This window comes from Pseudonaja textilis, chromosome 1, assembly GCF_049901715.1.
Source record: "Pseudonaja textilis isolate UNSWEBS1 chromosome 1, rPseTex1.2, whole genome shotgun sequence".
Classification (NCBI taxonomy): Eukaryota; Metazoa; Chordata; class Lepidosauria; order Squamata; family Elapidae; genus Pseudonaja; species Pseudonaja textilis.
The window spans coordinates 199,843,511-199,865,398 of NC_141990.1; the positions used below are offsets into that span (position 1 = coordinate 199,843,511).

The 21,888-nt window shown below is 37.1% G+C and overlaps 2 protein-coding genes across 2 annotated transcripts in view; both read right to left on the bottom strand.

The window, feature by feature from the left end:
- The window catches only part of KIF5C (kinesin family member 5C), a 91,294-nt gene extending 86,852 nt beyond the window's left edge, over positions 1-4,442 (bottom strand). Inside the window, exon 1 of the mRNA XM_026696744.2 lies at positions 3,686-4,442. Within this exon, the coding sequence (XP_026552529.1) occupies positions 3,686-3,811 (126 nt within the window). The 5' untranslated portion in view covers positions 3,812-4,442. The remainder of the gene's footprint in view (positions 1-3,685) is intronic.
- A 13,457-nt stretch (positions 4,443-17,899) lies between these two features.
- EPC2 (enhancer of polycomb 2) overlaps positions 17,900-21,888 on the bottom strand; it is a 47,283-nt gene continuing 43,294 nt past the window's right edge. The window contains exons 12-14 of the mRNA XM_026697235.2: positions 20,752-20,908; positions 19,719-20,052; positions 17,900-19,151 (exon numbers count right to left, since the gene is read on the bottom strand). Of these exons, the coding sequence (XP_026553020.1) occupies positions 19,079-19,151; positions 19,719-20,052; positions 20,752-20,908 (564 nt within the window). The 3' untranslated portion in view covers positions 17,900-19,078. The remainder of the gene's footprint in view (positions 19,152-19,718; positions 20,053-20,751; positions 20,909-21,888) is intronic.

Below are 21,888 nucleotides of genomic sequence, written 5' to 3' on the forward strand. Positions count from 1 at the left end.
AAAGCTAAATAACATTTTGAACCTAGGAAGTTTACAAATGGACCAAGCAGCCAGGTAAATTAAGAATAAAATTTTGGAATTAATCATAAAGAATCCTTCCCATGGGAAAAATATTTGTTTGTACATTGGTCAGTAGAAGGAACTGAAGAGTTTAGTTAAAGGAGAAATAGATATAAAAGTTAATTAGCTGTTGTATATTTTTTCTCCTTTAAACTCTTTAGTGTGTGTATGAATGATGCTTTTGAAAAATGAAAATAGAACTTAGTATCAACAATATGAATAGTGATGTTTTATTCTATGAATAGTACATAAGAGATTGGCCTAATTTTTTTTAATATATTGAATTTATAAAAGAGGCTCTTTGTAGAATCTTGTGAGAAAGGACAAAAGAAATGAAATCAAATTCTGTGATGCTATTTGAACAGATTGAAGATTAAAACTGTTAAGAAGTAAAAAGGATTATAAAGTTGATTTATTTGATCAAGGTTAAAATATGGTTTTATTTCTGGTAACCCTTAATGGACTTTCTGCTGACAGTAGGACTGAAAAGATTATGTGTTATGTATTTGTCTGTAAATAACAGATGGGATAAAAGTATTATTAGTTGTAAACTAAAAGGGGGTGAACTGTTACTAAAAATGTTTATACTGGTTGAGATGAACGAATGCTTATAGACTAAGAATAGAAATCAACCTTTTTATTAGCTATCAGAGTATAACATAACAAACTCCAGCTTGAGAGTAACACAAACCACACCTGAATTGGATACATGGTTTAAAAGAAGCCCTTCAACGGGATAGGAATTACAGTAGGTTTCCACATCATAAGGTTAAGGAAAAATGCTTTGAGGGGGTCTTTGGTGCTCTCTGAGCTTGGTTGTTTTCTTGCAGACATTTCATTATCCAAACTAGGTATTATCATCCATTCAACAAGACAACCAACTTCAGCAAAACAACCAAGTTCACAGAGCACCAAGGACCCCTCATTTCAAGTCTGAGCTACAAATATTATCTTCGATTGGCAAAAAAACCCTTTATTGCACACATTATTCATGACTGATGGCACCTATGCCTCAGTAGGACTATCCAACAGATCATTTAAATGTACCAACCTTGGGTTGTCTAGGGCTAGGCAGTGAGAGATTAAGAGTGCATGAAGTGAGAGATGGGTTGGGTCAAGACCCAACCTGAGAAGAAGACCCAACCTGAGAAGCAAGCTAGCTCAGTCTCAGGGGCTCATGAATGGATGAAAAAGTCATAAATCCTCCTTTACAGATGTTCTAGCAACTGTAACTTAAGGCATGTAAGCTATCAAAATTACCAGTGACAGGTAAATTTATCTTCCATTCATTTCTTTAGTTCCTTGTTAAAACAGTCTAAACTGGCAGCTGTGATGACATGTGAAGTCAGTTTAATTATATTTTGTATTAAAAAATGCTAGTTAGTCTGAAGTCACCCCAAATTTATAGCTGTAGTGAATATCACCAGATCCTACTTTGGGAGATAAGAACATTTTTTCCTTTCCTTTCAATCGGCCCTGGGTTTTTGAATAAGTGTTTGCACCAAGCATTACAAAACTCTGTGATAGGCACAGCACTTACTTTTCACACCTAATACTTTTGATGCCTCTGAATGCACATTTTAAAATCATCCCTCATAATTGTGACCAAAGTAGCCCCACTGTGAGGTGGATGGCAAATAAATTTAATAATAAACAAAAGTAAATAAGCACCACTGTGGTTTATTATAAGTCTACAGAGTTCCTTTGCAATGAAAGGTTAAATATTGGCTTCAAATTTAAATTACTACAAACTCAAAAAAAGAAGCAAACTGCATCCAGGTTAAAATGAAGTTGTGAAACCAATACAAGGATTCTCTAGCATAAATTGCAACACAATAAGAGAGCAATCATTTTCTTATGCACATATCATTTATGCATTACCAAGAAAACAAACAAGTTTCCAAAAAGTAGTCTTTCCATTACTAAGCCTCATTCATGAGGGGGAACTTATAGTTATTAATTTGCAGTAGCAGATTAAGCAAAGAACCCATTTATTGGGAGCTAATTCTAACAAATCAAAATTACATTCCTCCAGCATATTGCAGACAAATGAACACTTTTAGCCAAGGCTGGTGTTAATTCAAATTATGTGAGCTGATAAAATAAACTTTTCTTAAGAGAAGGCGATTCTCCACCAATTGCACTGCAAGATAAAGAAATGAACACAGCAGACAGCTAAAGATTGTCACTAAAGACTGTCCTGCTTTTATCTGCAGAGACTGCAGCTTGGCAGGCTTTTAACCGAAGTTAGTGCTGATCTAACACAAGCCACCAGATCAAGCTGAAATGGCAGAAGGGTGGATATGAAGGTGAGAAGGAGGGAATTATTCTACCCTCTTCTAATTTGCTTAGCAATTTCTCGCCACCTGCCAATCCATCAAATACGTCAGGGTGCAAGTAAATGAGCATGCCCAGTGATCCAGATGACATCAGCTTGATCAATGCTCAGGATTGGAAGACTGCAGTAGCAATGAGGGAAGGCAGATGAAAGAGTCAATTCAGGCTGACTCCATTCAGTTCCCCACCATTGCTTTTGCTGCAGTTATGGAAAGCAGGAAATTCAACTCTGGAGCACCTTTCAAGGAAGATTTCCCTCTGCAGAAGCCATCCAAATCAGGCGGGTATAGAATACACTTTTGCCCATACATTAGCCTTCACCCTGCTGTCTTACCAATGCAATCTAAGCTGTGTTATATGTATAAATATGCCTGGTAGACTTCAGTGGAGCTCATTCTGTCAAACAATTCAATAAAATATGCCAAGGAAATTAACATTAAAAACCTGCATTTCATGCGACACATTCCCTCCCTCCCCCGCTAATATCCATCTCCGTCAACTGAGAACACTTTGTGAGTCTCCCACTATGGTTGCTAGACTACAATACTTGAGCCACAATAAAAGATGGTTCTTCCCACCACACCACCCTGTGTCTCTAGATCCATGCTCACACCAAAACAAGGAAACTTTGCACCCCTCGGAGAAACACCTAAGTGATTTCCCATTGAAACTCCTAAGTGGTTTCGCACTACACTGACAAACTGATTTGTTTGGTTTGAGACCACCTGCCATATAGACCACCTGCTCTTCTTATCCAAAGCTTTTCGTTCCTGCTCTGGAAAAAGAGAAAGGAGTTGTTGTCCTTTCTGAGTTTAACCCAATTTCCAAGTTTGGAGTCGGGGTTGGGGGAAGAGAAGCAGGCAGTGCAGAGAATTTCCCTCCCCCCCCCGGCCCAAATCTCCATTTCTCAATCCTTCTCTTAGCCAAATTTGGCGCTCAAGGTGAAAGGAGCCTCGGAGAACTTCTAACCGACATATATACACACGCGCGCGCGCGCACACACACACACATTAGAGCAAGCTAATGTTGGGAACAATGGACGGAGGAAGGAGTACAATGCGGTGCAGCGGCTCGCCATTCAGAGGGGCCTGTAGTAAGACTAAAGGGATTGAGGCGGGGGACAGAAATTGGTCAGGTCTCCCCCACCCCAACCGCCCCCGCTGCGTTCCCGAAAGAAAAAAAGAGTTCGGGGCCGAGCGAAGGGGAAAAAAACTAAAAGCCAAGGCGCAACTCTCCTCGGCTGCCTCAAAAAACACCCAACCGGGGGGTCGCGGGGGGGAAGACTTACCCCGACGACGATCGTGTCCTCGCCTTTAAATTTCGGGATGAATTTGTCCCCGCGCAGGATCTCCGCCTCGTTGAGCGGTCGGAACCGGCACATCACTTTGATGCTGCATTCGGCGGGGTCCGCCATCTCGACGGGCAAGCGGGGCGGATTCGGCGGTGCGCGGCTGGGTTTGAGGCGAGGGAGCGACGGCGGATACCCTCCTTCCCACCTCGGGGAGGGTTTTAAAAAATGAAATAAAAATAAAAATGTAAAATATATATATATATATACACCTTTGGGAGGAGGAGGAGGAGGAGGAGGAGTGGGGGCGGGCGGTTATTTTAGCAGTGGGGAGGCATGGGCCGAAAGAAAGGGAGCCGAAGCCCGGTCAGATGAGAAAGCGGCGGCGCGGCCGAGGCATTCCCGGCTCTTCAAGACCTCCAGGCTCCGGACCGGGGCGAAAAGAATGAGGAGAGGCCGCAGCCCCGGCGCTTCGGCTGCCTCGCCCAGAGACCTGCCGCTGCTTCGAAGCTTTGCGGGGGGAGGAGGGAAGGAGGTTGCTAAACGAAGCCGGGTTTTATTTATCTACACCCCCTCTCACGCCTCTTCCTAGCGCCGCGGTAGCGTGGCCGGCGCTCCTGCTCTCGCCGCCACCATCCTGCATCTCTCTCCCTCCCTCTCCCCCTTCGCTCTCCCCTTTCCCCCATCCCCGAGGGCTTTGTGACTTCACCGCATTACATCAACTCTACCCCCAGCTCACTGGCTTGGGGGGGTGGGGAAGAGAGAGAGAGAGAGAGAGAGAGAGAGAAAATCACCGGCGCATCCTGGGAACTGTAGTTCGGCAAGCAAGCAGGTAGATAGGGGCATGAAGGGGAGGGGGGAAAGAGGGCGGGGCGACGAGGCCAGGGAGTCTGGCCCTTGTGACGGCGCCGCATCTCGCCGGGCCCTGGAGGTGCTTTTCTTGACGGGATGCTGAGCTTTGAAAAAAGGGGTTTAAAAATAAGATGTGGAAAGGCAGGCTGAGGGTTGAGTAGCTGACTGGGTTTGTTCTTAGGTCTAGGACAGGGATCTCCAAACTTGGCAACTTGAAGACTTTTTTTTAATTTTTAATTTTATTTTTACAAACAGTCCATCTTTCATTTAAACACAGTGTGTCATCTGGGTACAAATATCTTGTGCAATAACATTTCTAATTACTACAAATTCCTTACCATAACAATAACTACATTATTATTTCAAACTACTATACATAATATGTCTTATCGATATAACCATCTTCTTAACTCCTTCCACTCTATATTCATATATTTAATTTCTAACTTCCGTTTTTATTTTCCATTGATAAAATAGTTCCTATATCATAGAATATTCAGTTCTTTTTCTTTAATTGCCAGTGTTAATCTGTTCATTTCTGCACAATCTAATATTTTCCTGATTGCATTCTTTTCTATCAGATTTTTTTCACTTTTCCAGTTTTGAGCAAATACTATTCTAGCTGCACTTAATACGTGAATAATTAAATATGTCTTTTGGCAACTTTAAGACTTGTGGGCTTCAACTCCCAGAATTCCCCAGGTGGGTGGGTAGGGAATTCTGGGAGTTGAAGCCCACAAGTCTTAAAGTTGTCAAGTTTGAAGACTCCTGGTCTAGGGCAATGTGGCATCTTGGGGACAGGGTTCCAGATAACTTCTTGGGAGCTAGTGCTCTCTTTGTTTTTGTTTTTTAATATTTTGTATTTTTTTTAAAATAGTAATGAATCAAAAGTAGGTGTGCTGCACTGAAAAAGCACTAGCCTCTAACTTTTTTTTATTAATCAAAATGCTGGAGCATTTCAGGAATGTTCGGGGGGGGAGTAGTATGTGACCAATGTTTGGCTTGAAAATGGGCTCCTCACTACAGGTAACATTAAATAGGCTTAGTGGTGTGAGAAACAGACTCACCAGTCAGAAATGTGAGAGTCATGAAGTGAAGCAGCAAGCAGTTTATTGCATGTAAAATACATTCTTGCAAGAACGGGTGGCTACAGTGGTGGGATTCAAAAAATTTTTACTACTGGTTCTGGGGGAAAGTTACCGCAAAATCCCCATTCCCATCCCCCTAACCTGCTTTCCAGCTCCGTTCTCCAGTGCAGGGCAACAAAAGAAGATCCACCTGATCAGCTGCGACTCGGGAGGCAGAGGAGAGATGAGGGCGGGGCCAGTCAAAGATGGTATTGGCCGGTTCTCTGAACTACTCAAAATTTCTGCTACTGGTTCTCCAGAACTGGTCAGAACCTGCCAAATACCGCCTCTGGGTGGCTAGCAAGTAGGCACACTGAAGAATACATTTCTTCAACTTTTTATTCCCTCCATCCAAACCACAAATCTCTCCCTGCAGCCTCCTTTGACAAAGATCACAGGGTTGTTTCCTTAAAGCATAATAAATTGAAGCAAGTGATTAATTAATTTCTCCACGATATTACTAGACTGTGTGGTTAAAACTGTTAACTAATTTGCTTGGCCAAGCTGACTCACTTATCGGAATAGCACTCTCTTCTGTTTCCTTGTCTTCAACTTTTTACCTTTAATGTCCCAATGCCCTACTGAACTTTTATACCAACATCTCTTTAATTGCTTTCTTTGCAAAAGCAATATTATCTCCATCAGTTTCTTACAATGGGGACAGTACTTTGTAGTAATAAATTATTTTATGACTTGTTACATTTATTACAACAGCCTTTTTTTTAATGGTGCCTTCAAGTTAGGGTTGACTTTGGACATGGGTTTGTCACTTTTCTGCTATAATGTGGGTTGTGGGAGAGAGATAGATAGATAGATAGATAGATAGATAGATAGATAGATAGATAGATAGATAGATAGATTGATTGATTAGTATTCTGGGTAAACTTAACAACTTGTGATGTATTCTGTTAACTATGATCAAACAAACCAGGATTTGGAAGGTCAGGTAGCTCACAACCTACTAAGACAGTCATTGACATTTTTGTGGATAAAACAAGGTGAAATGTTTTAATGACACACCTTGGCTTGTTTCCAAATTTGCCCCTGGACTACTTAACTTTCCCTGGAAGATCTGTTTAATCTGAATCTAGAAGAGGATTACTTTGAGATTAATTTCCCTTATAGCCTCTGGAATATCAAAATGAGAGAATGGATCAGATATGAAATAAAATTCTGCAGTATACCACATTTTGTTTCTTCCCTTTATAACAGGGCTGTCAACCTCCAGGCCCACGGCCCAGATGTGTCACGTGCTGGCCAATTCCATGTCCGGTTTAGCAAAGGGAGGGAAATACATCATGTGACACCACTATGTCGATGGGAGTTTGACACCCCTACTTTATAACATTCCATTACATGGGAAGAAAATAAGGAGAGCAAAGGTTTACTCTAGCCTCCCACTATATTGGGACCAGTTCCTGAAAAGACTTATGTCTGTCTGTATGTATGCATGCATGTATATATGCTTTAACCACTAGACCAAACTGGCTCTCCTTGCTCCTTCTTGCTTATTCCTTCTTGCTCTTCCAACTCCCTTAACTTAAAAATCCCGCCCCCCAAATAAAAACAGAGGAAAAAAGATTATTAAGTTGGCCTAAAGCAAGTGATATTGCTACAATCAATGTATTTCTGGTATCCTTTTCCTTGAAAAATATTCCATTCGTTGGCTTCCTATAAGAGCAAAGATCCAATATATGTAAATGCTGGGTTTTATTTCTAAGGATCTTATAACCCAATTGTGCATCATCTGTTTCTTATTTTTGATATAATATTTTCAGGTGGTGCAGGGAGGTTGAAAAGTTTTTTGCGGGACTTACTTCCCCTGAGACCTTGTCTTGGGGCTTTCCAGAACCTGCTTCTAGACCAGGGATGGACAAACTTTTTGGCTCAGGGGCCTCGTTGACTTTTAAAATTTGACAGACGGGTCACCACCTGGTGTCGAAATGCCTGTCATTACAAGTCAAAATCAAATGAATGCAATCATTCAATCATTCACATCAAACCTTAATTCTGTACCAATCTTCGGTGGGCCGGATTAAAAAGACCAACGGGCCGGATGTGGCCCGCGGGCCATAGTTTGCCCACCCCTGTTCTAGACTATGGAATGAACATCCTAAGGCTCTTCGGACAACTATCAATTATCACATCTTAAATAAGAGTTGAAAATGTATTTCAGGCAGAATACAGCAGAATGTGACCAAAGATAGGATGATATTGTAAAAGCTGGCCCTAAACCAGTGAAATCTAAACTTTAACAATTTTATTGTTCATGGATTTTTCATTATTCAGATTGTGCAGCTATTTGCTAGAGTATTGAGATTCCATGTATTGTTAATTTAAATACTAAATAGTTTTAATTAGTTATTGAATATTTGTAGTTTATTATGTGATTATTTGCAATGATTGTTTGTCTTTCATATTTTAGTCTTTTAATTATCTCTTGAATGTACCATGCTGAAATATGTACTTTTTACCCTGAGGCTGGATTCATACAGCATGATGAGTCATAAGATGGTTTCTTTCTCAGCATGTCATAAGAACAAAGTCATTCTTACAGGAACAGGGATTTAAAATTGATCAGTGGTTATATATACAAATCCATAGCAGATACAAACAAGATATCAAAGAGTTTGGAATCTATAGCAAATTACAACACTTAGATAAAATCTTATTAGGATCAAATAAAAGAATATCTCCAAATTTTATAAATATTTATTGGAGGTAGAATTAGAGCAAGAGATAGTGAAAGGAACATGATAATGTGGAGTAGGAATATTGGAAGAAGCATTACATTAACAGAATGGGAAAAGATCTGGAATAGAATCATTAAGATTACGAAATCCATGGCGTAAAGAAAATATGTATAAAATGTTATATAGATGGCACTTACCCCCTTCGAGGTTAGCGAAAATGAACCCAAACTCTAGTCCAAAATGTTGGAAATGTAAAAACATAGAGGAACCTACTTTCATATGTGGTGGACCTGTAAAGAAGCCCAGAAATACTGGCAAAAAATTAGAAAATGGCTGGAGGAAATAACCAAAGAACAAATCGAATACAAACCAGAGTTCTTCCTACTAGGGATCTCTGATAAACATTTTCCTAAAAGATGAAATATATAATAATTCATATTCTAACTGCGGCCAGATTAGCATTTGCCCAGTGCTGGAAATCATCCTATTTACCTACAGATCAAATGGTCATCCAGAAAATATGTGACTGTGCAGAAATGGACAATTTAACCATAGCTCTTAAAAATAAAGAGTCTTCAGCATTTTATAATAATTGGAATCGTGGTATAATTGGTTATATCAGAGATAAACTGTTCAATGAATAATGGGTAATTTAAGCATAAATAGTGATAAGATGTGTATATTTAAAGTAAGGTAGGAGAATTGGATCTTGCAGACTGTCAAAAAGGATATCTGTCTGGTTTTTAACGTATTTTCTTCTTTCTTCCGTCTCTTTGTTTTTTTCTTTCTTTTATACTTCTTTTTCTCCTTTTTCGGTCGCAAGACCGAGCGTTTTTTTTTTCTCTTCCCTTCTTTCTTTCTTCTTTTTTTCTCTCTGTTGCATATGTAATGTTGTTATGTTTTTTTTTAATTGTAAATTCAATAAAATTTATTCAAAAAGAACAAAGTCATTAATGGCTTGTAAACTATGTCTTATGATTTAGTATGCTATATGAACTGCCAATTATTTTATAAATCATGGTTAAATAAACAGTGGTTTATTACAATGTATGAATATAGCATTTAAATAGATAAGCTAAAGATTTGGAGGTCTACTAGTTACTAGAAACAATATTTATATCTTTTTGCAGCCTGAGAGATGTTCAATCAAGTATACTGAATTGGAACAACAATTTAGGCTGGCTAATTTATGGTTACTTAAGTTGTGGGAACCCAAGCAATTAGGTTAATCCAGCTAAGAATTACTGGTTTTTTTTAATATAGTTCACTAATAGTCTATCTAGGAGTAAGTTTCATTTGAACACAGGAAGATTTGCCTTTAAGGAAGTTTATACATATTGGATTATAATGAGATTGAAAAGAGATTCTTAATTTCAAAGCTGTCCATCCTCATCCAAACCAAATCAAATTTAAGAGGAGGAAATTTAATCTGTTTTTAAACTGTCTGCAGTTAATAGTTGATCAAAACATCCAACCAGAAAAATGAAAATGCAAAAATTTTCAGTCCATTTTAAAAATAAACTCTATGGGGTTCAACAGAGCTAGCTCATAGGTAAATAAGCTTAGGACTGCATACCTGAAGGAAGAAATAGCATGAGAGAAGATGCAGGATCAGATTTCCCTTTTACTAACTGTATGATCATAGTATCTTCTATGATACTTAAAACACCAGAAGGCAATGATATTGAAACATAGGGCATTGAAAAAAGTGTGGTCACTTGATCAAAATTCAGGCACATGGTAACTGGTTTGTACTTATGACAGTTGCGGTGCCCTGGGGTTGTGTGAACACCTTTTGCAAACTTCTGACAAGCAAAGTCAACGGGGCAGGCCAGATTCCCTTAACAACTGCAGTGATTCATTTAACAACTGTGTCAACAAAGGTCATAAAATGGGGCAAAACTCAATTCAGTTTGCAACAAAAATTTGGGGCTCAGTTGTGGTCGTAAGTTGAGGACTACTTGTAGGATCATATAACCTCTGCCTTGAAAGGGGAAAAAAAAACTATTGAGAATTATTTAATAAGCAAAACCATGGTTTGTATGACTTCATACAATAAAGTCAAGATAAACCATAATGATTTCCTACATAAAATGGTCCATTAGTATTATACATAAGTTTCTGTATCAGTTTGCATTTATGAGATTATTTTAAGGGTGCAAGTAAGCTTGTGTTTAAGAATTTGGTTTGTTTTGGGCCAAATCTAAAAGGCAAATAGCCAAGCTTTTATGTTTTGCATTGCCAACTTTCCCCATGATCATTTATAACTGCTAAAGAGCAAGACACTTTGTTCTGATCACATTATAAAGGTTGTTTTAAAATATTTTGGAATTTGGTGACATTTGTACATTTCTTAATTAATTCTCAGAATATTTACACTGCTTCACGACTGGCTATTGCTGTATTCATTCCTCAATTATTTGCTAAGGGATGACCTTCAACACTATTCAAAATTGTCACCTACTTACTGCATTAAATTTCAGATGGAAAGAACTGTTACAAGTTTCACATTCACAGTATTTTCTATTGTAATCACTTGAGGCCAAATGCAAAATAAGGTTTCCCCAAAATAATGGTTTTTACTCAGAGATTTCCTAGGTTTTTAACTTATAGAATGTTTCAAAATTGCAATCCATGTCAAAGTATTTTTTTTAAAAAAATATTTGGAGCTACATGGAATGTTGAAGACAAGGCAATATATATTTTAGATTAAGTAAATGTGTTTATTGATTTATTACTAATAATTATTGAAACTGCATTAATTTCTATTAATCAAGTAAAATTTTGGAAGCACAACTTCCAGGTTCATAAAATGGAATTTTTATTGCAATGATCCTTTATAGAGGTGTGATGCTGCTGTAAACTGTATAAAAGCAGCTATGTTAAAATGATTAATCCTAAAAATAACATTGTGTTTGGAAAGATTTAGAAAAGCAGAAGCCGAAGAATATGGTGGATGAATGGAATCAAATGTGGAAGAACTCTGTGCTATTAAGTCAGGACAAGTTGATAAGCATATGTCCACATAACCACCAGGAATTAAATCTGACTTGTTGACTAAAAATATTTCTTGCAAGATATGTGTACATTTTTGTGTGTGTCTCACATATCAGAAAGACATTAGCATTAGATACTCAGTAAGGTGATATAAAAGCTGGAAGATATGTAGTAAATGCTTGATTCCATCCATTCAGTTGTCTTACGTTGAGTTTTAAGATACAAAGAATACTTTTACTTGGATCCCTGCTAATGAACATACAAGCTTTATTTGACCAGAAACTCTGCCTAATCTGGGATTCTAACCATAACCTGAATTCCACTTCAGATTTTCCTGCTCGAGATGAATAAGCCATTTTCCTCCAAAGTATTGCACTACAACTTATTCAGTTCTCAGCTGAAGAATTATAGAACAAGCAAATCTGGATGGGTCAGCAGGAATCAGAAAAATCAGTACCAATAGTTCTATTTTATAAGTAAATTTTATAATATTACTAAATTACAGATTTTATGTCCAATTCACAAGAATTATTATTTTTGATAGTAGCTTCACATTCTTTACATCCCTGTCCTGAACTTAACATTGTCCTAGTCTAGTCCTCAGGCAATTTTGTCTCTTACAATGTCTATAGCACCTAAACTATATTTTTTTGGCTTTAGATAAATATTGAATGATACCAAAACAAGACCACTGCTTCACCTGAACCAATTCCTTCTCTAAACGACTGTCTTTCAAATGTCAAGAATTGTGCTAGACCTAAGTATGTCATAAAATACATATGACTTGAATAATATTTGCATTGGACAAGTATATATAGAATTGTAACTGTTTATTATAACGGCATAAGATTCTTTTTTGGTCATATTTTGTCATTTTTTTCTTATACCACTAGTATCTTTTCTTTGAAAATGTATGTATGTATGTATGTATGTATGTATGCATGTATGTATGTAACTCTGTATGTATATATATATGCAGGTCTTGGCGATATATATATATATATATATATATACATACATACATACATACATACATACATACACACACATATATGCTTGAGACTATTCACTGTTTTTGTTTTATTCTTGTTATTATATAAAATAATAATAAAAAATAATTGAACTAACATTTTAGTGTACATTAACTATGGTCCTTCATTAATACAACTGTTACTATGTAAAGAAATGGAGGACTCACTGGTCTATCTAGAGATGGACAAGGCTGCTACATACTTGAGATTCCAAAATGTAGTGGAATCCAAAGAAGAAGACCTGGAACAACTAATGGTGGGAATACTGGCTGGACTATTGGAAAAGGATAAAGATGACATCTTAAGGGAGTTTGATGAAGTTTACAGGATTAGCACTAATTATGCAAGGCGCCACAAATGCCCAAGAGAAGTCCATATACGATTTGGAGTGTCCGGGATATCATATATAGGATGTCAAGAGATGAAACAATCACGTATAAAGGTAAAGAAGTCTTGATTCTCAAACAAATACCAAGAAGAGTAAGAGAACAAAGACGAGACTACAAGTTCTTAGCAGCTTACCTAAATCAGAAAAGAATCGTATTTAAATGGCTAATCCCAGAGCGGATGTTAGTTTTTTGGAACAAAAGGAAAATTAAAATAGACTCCATGGAAAAGGCCCAGGAAATTTATGAGCGATTGGTAGGTCCGGAAGACCAGAGCAGTAAGGAGGAACTGGAAACAAACTCCCAGGAAGATCAAGGCTATCATAAGAACAGAGATGGAACTTTAGGAAATCAAGGAAATACTCATCTACATCAGGAGAGAGAAGAAAGTAGGACACATGTTCAGGCACAAGGAGAGACCGGAGCCATTACAAGACAAAGAGCGAAACAGAATTCATTAAATGGAAGAAGAAAAGAAACTACTATCAATTAATATAAATGGTTTAAACCCGACGATAAAAAGGAAAAGGATAATAGCTAAACTAATCAAACCAAATGCTGATATAGTATGCCTACAAGAAACTCATATAAAGAAAACAGATGAAAAAAACCTAGAATGTCCAAAATTAGGGAAGCTATTTACCGCACCAGCAGACATGGGGAAAAAGAAAGGGATTGCAGTATATGTTAAAGAGGATTTGAAAGCAGATTTAATATGGTCGGATTCTGAGGGAAGAACTCTGGTTTTGCAGATCTGGATTAATGCCATCCCAATTCTCTTAGTGGTAATCTACACCCCGAATGGAGATCAAAAAGAGTTTTTTAAGCATCTTTATGGAAAAATAGTAGGATTGGAAAAAAGAAATATTTGTATCATAGGAGACTTTAATTCTATTGCTGATTATCAAAAAGACCACAGTAATGGGGGGAGAACAAAGGGGGGAAGAGAGCTTCCCAGGATATGTATGGAAACGATGCAGTTAAATTTAATTGATATATGGAGAAGATCACATCCCGAGAAAAAACAATTTACATTCTATTCAAATCCTCATCGAATATGGACACGAATTGATATGGCATGGATGAATGGGAAAATAGCAAATGAGATAAAAGGGATTGAAATTTTACCTAATGAATGCGCAGATCACAATCCAATTCAGATAATATGGAAGGGTAGGGAAAAACCCAAGAAAAGATGAACATTAAATACTCAGTTAATAAGAGAAAAAGAATACACCAGCAAACTCAAGGAGGAATTAAATTATTTCTTAAAGGAAAATTATAATGGAGCAACTATAAAACAAAACATTTGGGATACAATGAAGGCAGTAATAAGAGGTATAACAATCTCTTATAACGCCAAGAGGAATAAGGAAAAATACGCACAGCAAAACAAATTACAACAAAAAATTAAGGAATTAGAAACTCAATTACAGAGTACCCCAAAGGATTCAAAATTGCAAAATCAGATAATAACTAAACATAAACTGAATTTAATTGAACAAGAAAGAATGATTATAAATTTGAATACAACTAGATAAACTTATTTTGAGCATGCTAATAAGCCAGGGAGATGGCTATCATATAGACTAAAAAAAAGGAAAAGAGATTGATATACCAGCTAATAGATGGAAAGGGGGATATACAACAGGAGATAGAACAGAAAAAAGAAATTGCCCATAAGTATTTTGAAGAGTTATATAAAAAGGAAGAAGTTTAACGAAGATAGAATAAGAAACTATTTAGATGAAGTGAAGGATAAAGCAATTGGAGAAGAAATGGAAAAATTATTAAACAAATACAACCGTTACTATTAATAGTAAATTCAGAAGCTTGAAATTAGTTTAAATTTGGCTGTCCCAATAAAAAGATTGCCTCTGAATTTTTAGTCAATGTGACTACCAGTGTATATTGGCTGACCTGGAGAATACCAATTATAGCTGTACAAAAATGTTTTTGCACAGAAGGGTAGATATTACATATTCTTTCCTGGAACTCAGCAGGTATGTTTGTGCTAGTTTCACTAGCTGACAATACTATTACATCAAACTATCTGCATCTTATAGAATATGTGTGTGTGTGTATATATATACACACACACACACACACACACACACACATATATATACACACACACACACACACATACAATGTCAGACTTGAATTCGGCTGTCAGACAGAAATTTCCCAGAGACATCACCTACATAGTGATGAAAAGAACAAGGAAGCATATTACTTTTCCTGCACTTATTACATCTAGGAAGTCCCAACAGGCAGCCCTGTTCAGAATGACCTGGACCTATTTAGCAAGAGAGATAAGGCAGTGCTGCTGTGCCAAATTGTTTTTAAAAAGTTTTTTGATGAATAATGTAGCTGATACCCACTCTGGGTTAGATGCCATTGGACAGAATTGGTGTGCAAAGCAATATTTTGCATTGTTAGCTGGGATTTGTTTGAGCTTGAGAATAGGCACGGATCCTGTGGTGCAAACTCTGCCACTTGTGCACCTTAAACCATGTCCTCGGTGCCTTCCTTGGACAGCCAGGCAGAGTGTGATTAGGAAAATTTCAAATGCTTGAGAGAACCATGGCATGGATCTTAAAAGAAGAGGTTGCATGTCTTCTCTGGAAGAAGTCCTATGTGGAACAGCGGTTTTTAACCATTTCTGCTTGGTGTCCAACTTTTCCTGATGGCTTAGCTACAGATAATCCTAGAAGAAATGGGACAAAAATAGCATTGATTGCTCTGGTGGATGATCCTCATCCGGATCCTTGATGGGAAAGAGCACCTTATTACTTCTGTAACATCCTTCTGTGGCATGTGATACTATTGGCTTCTGGTATCTTGCCAGGCTGCATACAAGGCTCGGGAGTCAGAAACACTGATTCAAGTTTCAGCTCCTGAGGTCATTCCTGTCAGTAATTAACACTTGATCCAGCTGTTGTTTCAATTTAAGGAACCAGGGAGTGCTCTTACCCAACCTATTTATCATCGAAGACCCTGGGAGGACAGGCCAGAGCAAGGATGCCCTAGAAAGCTTGGCGCCTGGGTTCTGTCAGGGTTTGAACGGATCAAAATAATGCTGGATTGAATCCAAAACCAAATTGTTTTTCAGCCATAAACATTCAGGAAGCTTGCCGGATAGGGTAGAATGGCAGTTTCTAAAGGTGTTGGTTCATGATCTTGACTTGTAGGTACTGCTTGAGCAACAGGTAGAGGCTATGGGGCTTTTGCCAAGCTTTGTCTGGCATGCTAATTACAATCCTACCTGGCCATGTAACCCTTATTTCAATCAACACTGAATTGGAATGCTGTAAATGCCTTCAGAGATTACCTAGAAGCTGCAGCTGGTCCAAAATGCAGTGGCTAAATTACCAACAGTACAATCCTGCCATAGTAAAATAACACTACTGCTAAAGTTGCTTCAAGGTTACCAGCTGGACTTCTAAAGCACTGATTCAGAACTCTGTGGTATGTAGAAGCAGGTGTCATTTGTCAAGATTGAATGTGTTCATCCTGCAAAAAGATGAGAATATTAAAGAGTTCTCCCAACTACGTACAATGAGATAGACCTGGACCAGGCAGCAGGCCTTTTTCTGTTCTGTCCCTGTACTTTGGAACTCATTGCCTCTGGAAATGTTAGCAGCCTCTTCGTTTGGGTATTTCACACAGCTATTAAAACAATACCTTTCCACTGTACTTTTAATAAGGGTTAGATTTTCTGATGGCCATCTAGGGCATTTCTTTGTTTAGTCTCTATTGTGTGCTGCCCAAAGTCTAGATTGCAGCAGGATATAAAAAATATGAAACAAATAGCTTATCCCAAATTAATCTACTGCAGCATTGATTTACAATTGTTATGTTGTGTTGTTACTTCTCCATGCAACCCAGTCACTTCTGCAGACTCCTCAGTTTTTCAAGTGTCCAAATACTTTGTAACAAAACCTGTTTTATGAAAATATTACAAAGTTAGATATATCAAGGGCCAAAGACACCGTGTGTCGGCAGGCTTGTAGCATTTGCTAATAGTAAATTTTTATTGATTCAAATCAGATCATGGGTAAACCTGTAACTAAAGAATATCCAAGTGTCTTTGACTTTTTCCATCCAATGCATGCTGTGTTGCTTCACTTCACATATACTGTCCTCAGCCTTTTTAAAGGCTAATTTCTAGGAAGGTGGCTGAGAAATAAAGATCAGCCATAATTACCTAGAATGTATTTCCTGAGCAAAGTTGTAGTGTTAAAGCATACTAGACTGGTATGCAAATGCAATCATTAACTCTTTGACTTCATGGAGCGAAAACATGCACTAGCTAGTATTTTCTGACTACTTTTTTAATCTTTGGAAAACTAGGATAGCCAAGAAGCAAAAAGGGTCAATCCATTTTACTTTAAAAGAGGCAGAGATTTTTATATAATGACCAAATGGAAGTATTAATAACATGGTATACACACGATTTATCCTTTTAAAAGAAGCACAACATAAAAATCAGTAATAAAATTAAATTGAACCTAAAGAAGCCAAATTTGTTTCTCTTTACTTTAAATATGTTCAGACTCACTTCAAAAATATACCTGGAGGAAGATAAAAATTAGTGAAGTATTGTTATGATTTGCCACTTACATAATCAAATAGTAAATTTCCATTCAGATAATTATGCAAAAGCGTGTACAGCATAAATTACAGCTATGAGGTAGTGATTATATGTGCAATATGCACATACATCAAGTACAAATGAAGGAAAACTCTTTAAACAGTTTCAAGTCCCAGTTCAGAAACTGACACATGCGCTATGTGCTGCCCATAGAGTTCTGTACATGCCTAGCGCTCATCACATAGAAAGCAGTGTCACTTTGTTCCATGTTTACAGAGTACCAGTCTCAATGTGGGGATTATGTACACACAACCCAAGTGCTGGATATAAGCACCCAATTCCATCCACCAAGTTTTTGCGCACACACTTCCTGATCCAGCAGGTTACATGCCTGCACTTCTAGAATCATCATTCTATTGAGGTGGTGCTGAAGTTATTCGTGCCAAATTGCTGGTGTCTGATAACTACTGGCTTGCAAAAATTACAAATTGTTCTCCATGTTGTGAAATAAATACGTATGCAAGATGCCCATGTTTTGATATGTATTTTTATTTCCCTGCAGTTTTCACTTATCAAGAACAAGTAACAGGGAAAGTTGTCTGAACTAGTGCATAAACAAACATTCTGAAACACCACTACACGTATCTAATTTACAAGAACCGTATAAAAAAAGTCACTAAAACACTACACTACGAAGGTGTCCAACGCTTACAGTCAGACTTTTTCCAACCCGTTACTTGCCTTGTAGCCACAGGAAAACTTTCCAAAATTGAAAGACAATCTGCCATGACCCTCCCCCCTCCCCCATTACCTGGGATGGCTCGATATCTAGACATCCAATAATTATTGCAATGATATATAATGCAATACATACCTGGTAAAATATCATTTATGTGGTGTGTTACAGTTAAAAGCCGGTTAAATTATGCAGACTTCAGATAAAATATAATCAGTTGAAAATTTTCTTCATATCTGCACAGTTTAATATGTGCTAGATGCATAATTTGTACTAGTCAGGTTTTCTGTGTAATTATTTTTTATAAATTGGTATTATAAATAGAAATATACATTCAAAATATATGGAAAAGTGGGTTACTACATTAAATTTGCATGTATCGATCCATCCCTTTCCCCTGCACAGTAATAGAAAATACTATTTTGCCTTGAACTTCATATTTGACAGTGAAATGCCACTAAAGTATTTACCAAAAAGTCCATCTAAAATTGTGAAACAAAATGAACCAAGTGAAAACTTTACATTTCCTTTAGAAAAAAATTACAAGAATTTTTCCTAGCTATGAATCTTTAACTTTTTTTAGACACAAAGTTGGATTTATTTTTTTACAAGATACAAAATGTAAACATGGCAAAATAAATAGTTAAAACAAGTGATGCAGGATCCCATTTCATGCTCATGATCCCATTTAAAGAATTATTTTTAAATCCATTCAGTTGCAAATTCAAGTGCAAAAGCATGATGATGAATATCTACTATTCAAGTAACAGAAATAATATTGATGATACAAATAAACTATTTTACAAGGTAGTGATTTTCCCAATTTTACAAAATGTACATTATATATCGACTTAATATACGATATGATAGTCCGTTTAGGTCCATTTTAATCCCCTGTGATCCACAGAGTTTTGTTTTGCATTCAGCTGGAATATAAATGACACCATCAGCACACATTGAGCTACTGTGTTAGGTTATGTCACCTCCATTGCTACTGTAGTCTCTGCTATTCCATTCAAACCCAACCTTTCGGGTTCGTGGTTCTCTCTGAAAGTGAAAAGAGAAGGGCAAATAAATATATAATTATAATAATGAGCTACGTGGTATAATTTCTCAATATTTGACATTTTGTTAACTTGGCATCTCTCATTTATTGTATGAGAAATGTTAACACAACAAAACTAAAACTTTACTAGGAAGAAAATGACAATTTATGCAATATTTCTCAAATGGCAAATAATTTCTCTCAGAACATGTGGAATGGGAATAAAAATTTAAAAAAACCAGAGAATCTTAATTTGCATTAGAAGGATAAAACAACGTATAAATATAGAAATATAGGATTTATACATTGTTATACATAATCTATAGGATTTTAGATTTTTCTTGAAATTTATAATATAAAATAATTGGCTGAATTAGCCTTCCACTTATGAGGGTAGATCATAAGCAGACTTTTTTTCAACAACATACACAAATCAAATATCATTACTTAATTCAGCCTTTCCTGGGTTAGGATTCGATGGGAAATCCACTTTTGTTTTTTTTTTTAAAAGGAGACAAAGACATCACAGAAGCTTGAGCTTGCTTCATTCATATCCAAAAGACACACACCTTGCTATGCTGCTGATGGCACTGCTTGGAGTCACCTTTGGCACTCTATCCATACTGGCAGCAACTGTGGCAAGTTTTAAGGCGGTTGGCGATGGTGCTGAAGTCCTTGCATTGATATGTACATTGACTGGAGAAACAACACTGACATTGTTGAGGTGAACTGCATTGGTGAGACAAGAATTGTTCATCGGAAGTGTTTGAGAGCTGTTTGTGCACAATGCTGGGATTAAATGGTTTGTGGTGGTGTGACCAACTGTCCTTACAAGTTGTACAGCTGAGATCCCTGGGCTAGATGACAGAGCCATATTGGTGGAATACAGAGTTTTTGATGTTGCTGTTCAAAACAAAACAGATGTACTCAATAGGTTTCAAGTAAAATAAAATACATGAAATAAAACCAAGACCACCATCCCATCTTAATGTCTTCTGGCTAAGGCATATTCCATCAGTTGGGTTAAGAGTGATGTAAGTTATAAGGCAACACATATGGGGAGGGCACCAGGATGGAGCAAGCTATGAGCCATGGTGGCACAGTGGTTAAAATGCAATACCACAGGCTAAGTCACTGCTCACTCCAAGAGTTCGATCCTGACCGGCTGAAGGTTGACTCAGCCTTCCATCCTTCCAAGGTCGGTAACATGAGGACTCAGATTGTTGGGGGCCATATGCTGACTCTGTAAACCGCTTAGAACGGGGCTGTAAAGCACTGTAAAGCGGTATATAAGTCTAAGTGTTAATGTTACTGCTATGAAGCAATAATGAAAGAGATCTACATCCAAGGACTTGTCTCTTAAATTCAAAGGTACAATGTAATTCTTTAAAATATGTAAGAATTTGCAAATACACAACAATTTTATTATTTTTATTAAATAACAAAAAGATCAAAATCGTCCATACTATGACTTAATTAAAAAAAATTCAATCATTACTGTCCTATCAAGCATTTTCTCAGACTTTCTCTTGCATCTAAAATAAGAATTAGCAACATTTGCTACAAACTAACATGAAAATAATGCAACGAAAAAAAACATACCTGTTGGCTGAACAACACCGTTGATATTGTGGCTGGCACTCTGTTCCTTTGTCACCTCACCCCGATTGGGAGCGGGTGCGCTCACCACTGCAGATGCAGCAAAATGGGCACTGGCCGAATCAAGCGTTTTTGACATGCAATCAGAAGTGCTTGAGCCCTGGAAAATTTACACAACAGTTTTCATAATTACAGACTATTTGTAAGATGCAATCAAATTAACTCTTTTACAGTAAAAGAGATGTTCTTCTAGTGACAGAACTGCTTCTAACTCTTAGACTGCAAGTATCTGTGTGGCTGCAGGAGAGGAAGGGGCTGCTTTGAGTGAACATATAGGCTTTCATTGGCTTCAGATTAGGTTCTGTCTACTAAAGAAGCTAAAGGTTTTTGCTTTCTATCTTTTACCTTTACCATTTTAAAAGTTGTGGTCCAGTGCTGAAATGTTAAAAGCACCTTTCTTTAAATGGAAATATCTCCACATCCCTTCCAAAGAGGATTAAATTTCATTTGTGTACATGGAAGAAACCCAAATAAGTATGAGACACTGAACAACACGCTATATTGCAACCACTAACAAATGCAAAAATATCAAAACACTCAAAATAATGTCCATTGTGATCATATATTAGTAGTGTCATAAAGTTCAAGGTAAGGCAATAATTCATACTATTAGACTATTTAAATAATGTTGAATCAACATTACAAAGAGGCTGGGGGGAAACTGATTAAGAAATTAATATCAAATTCCAAATATTAATAAATGACTCACTGGGATTCTGCATTACATTACAAACTAGCAGATTTACTCCACCACAGGTTGTAGCCCAAGGAAGCTCATGCCTTAAAGAATAACACAGTGAATCTGCTATTCTTTAATGTGCCCTCATGATTGGTATTTTTTGCTGCCATCAGCTCAATATAGTACTCTTTGGAAGAATTGTAAAGTTATTGTATGAATTAGAAGAAAACAGATTTTTCTATAAGACAGACACACAAGCACTAACAGTATTAGTTTATAATCAACAATGAATACAGTATATGGGCTATCATTAATAGACAAACATGACTGTGGCAGTCCTTTTTTTGTCACAATCATAACTGCATTTATCTACTCTATTTTGGTTGCATATTAAGTATGTT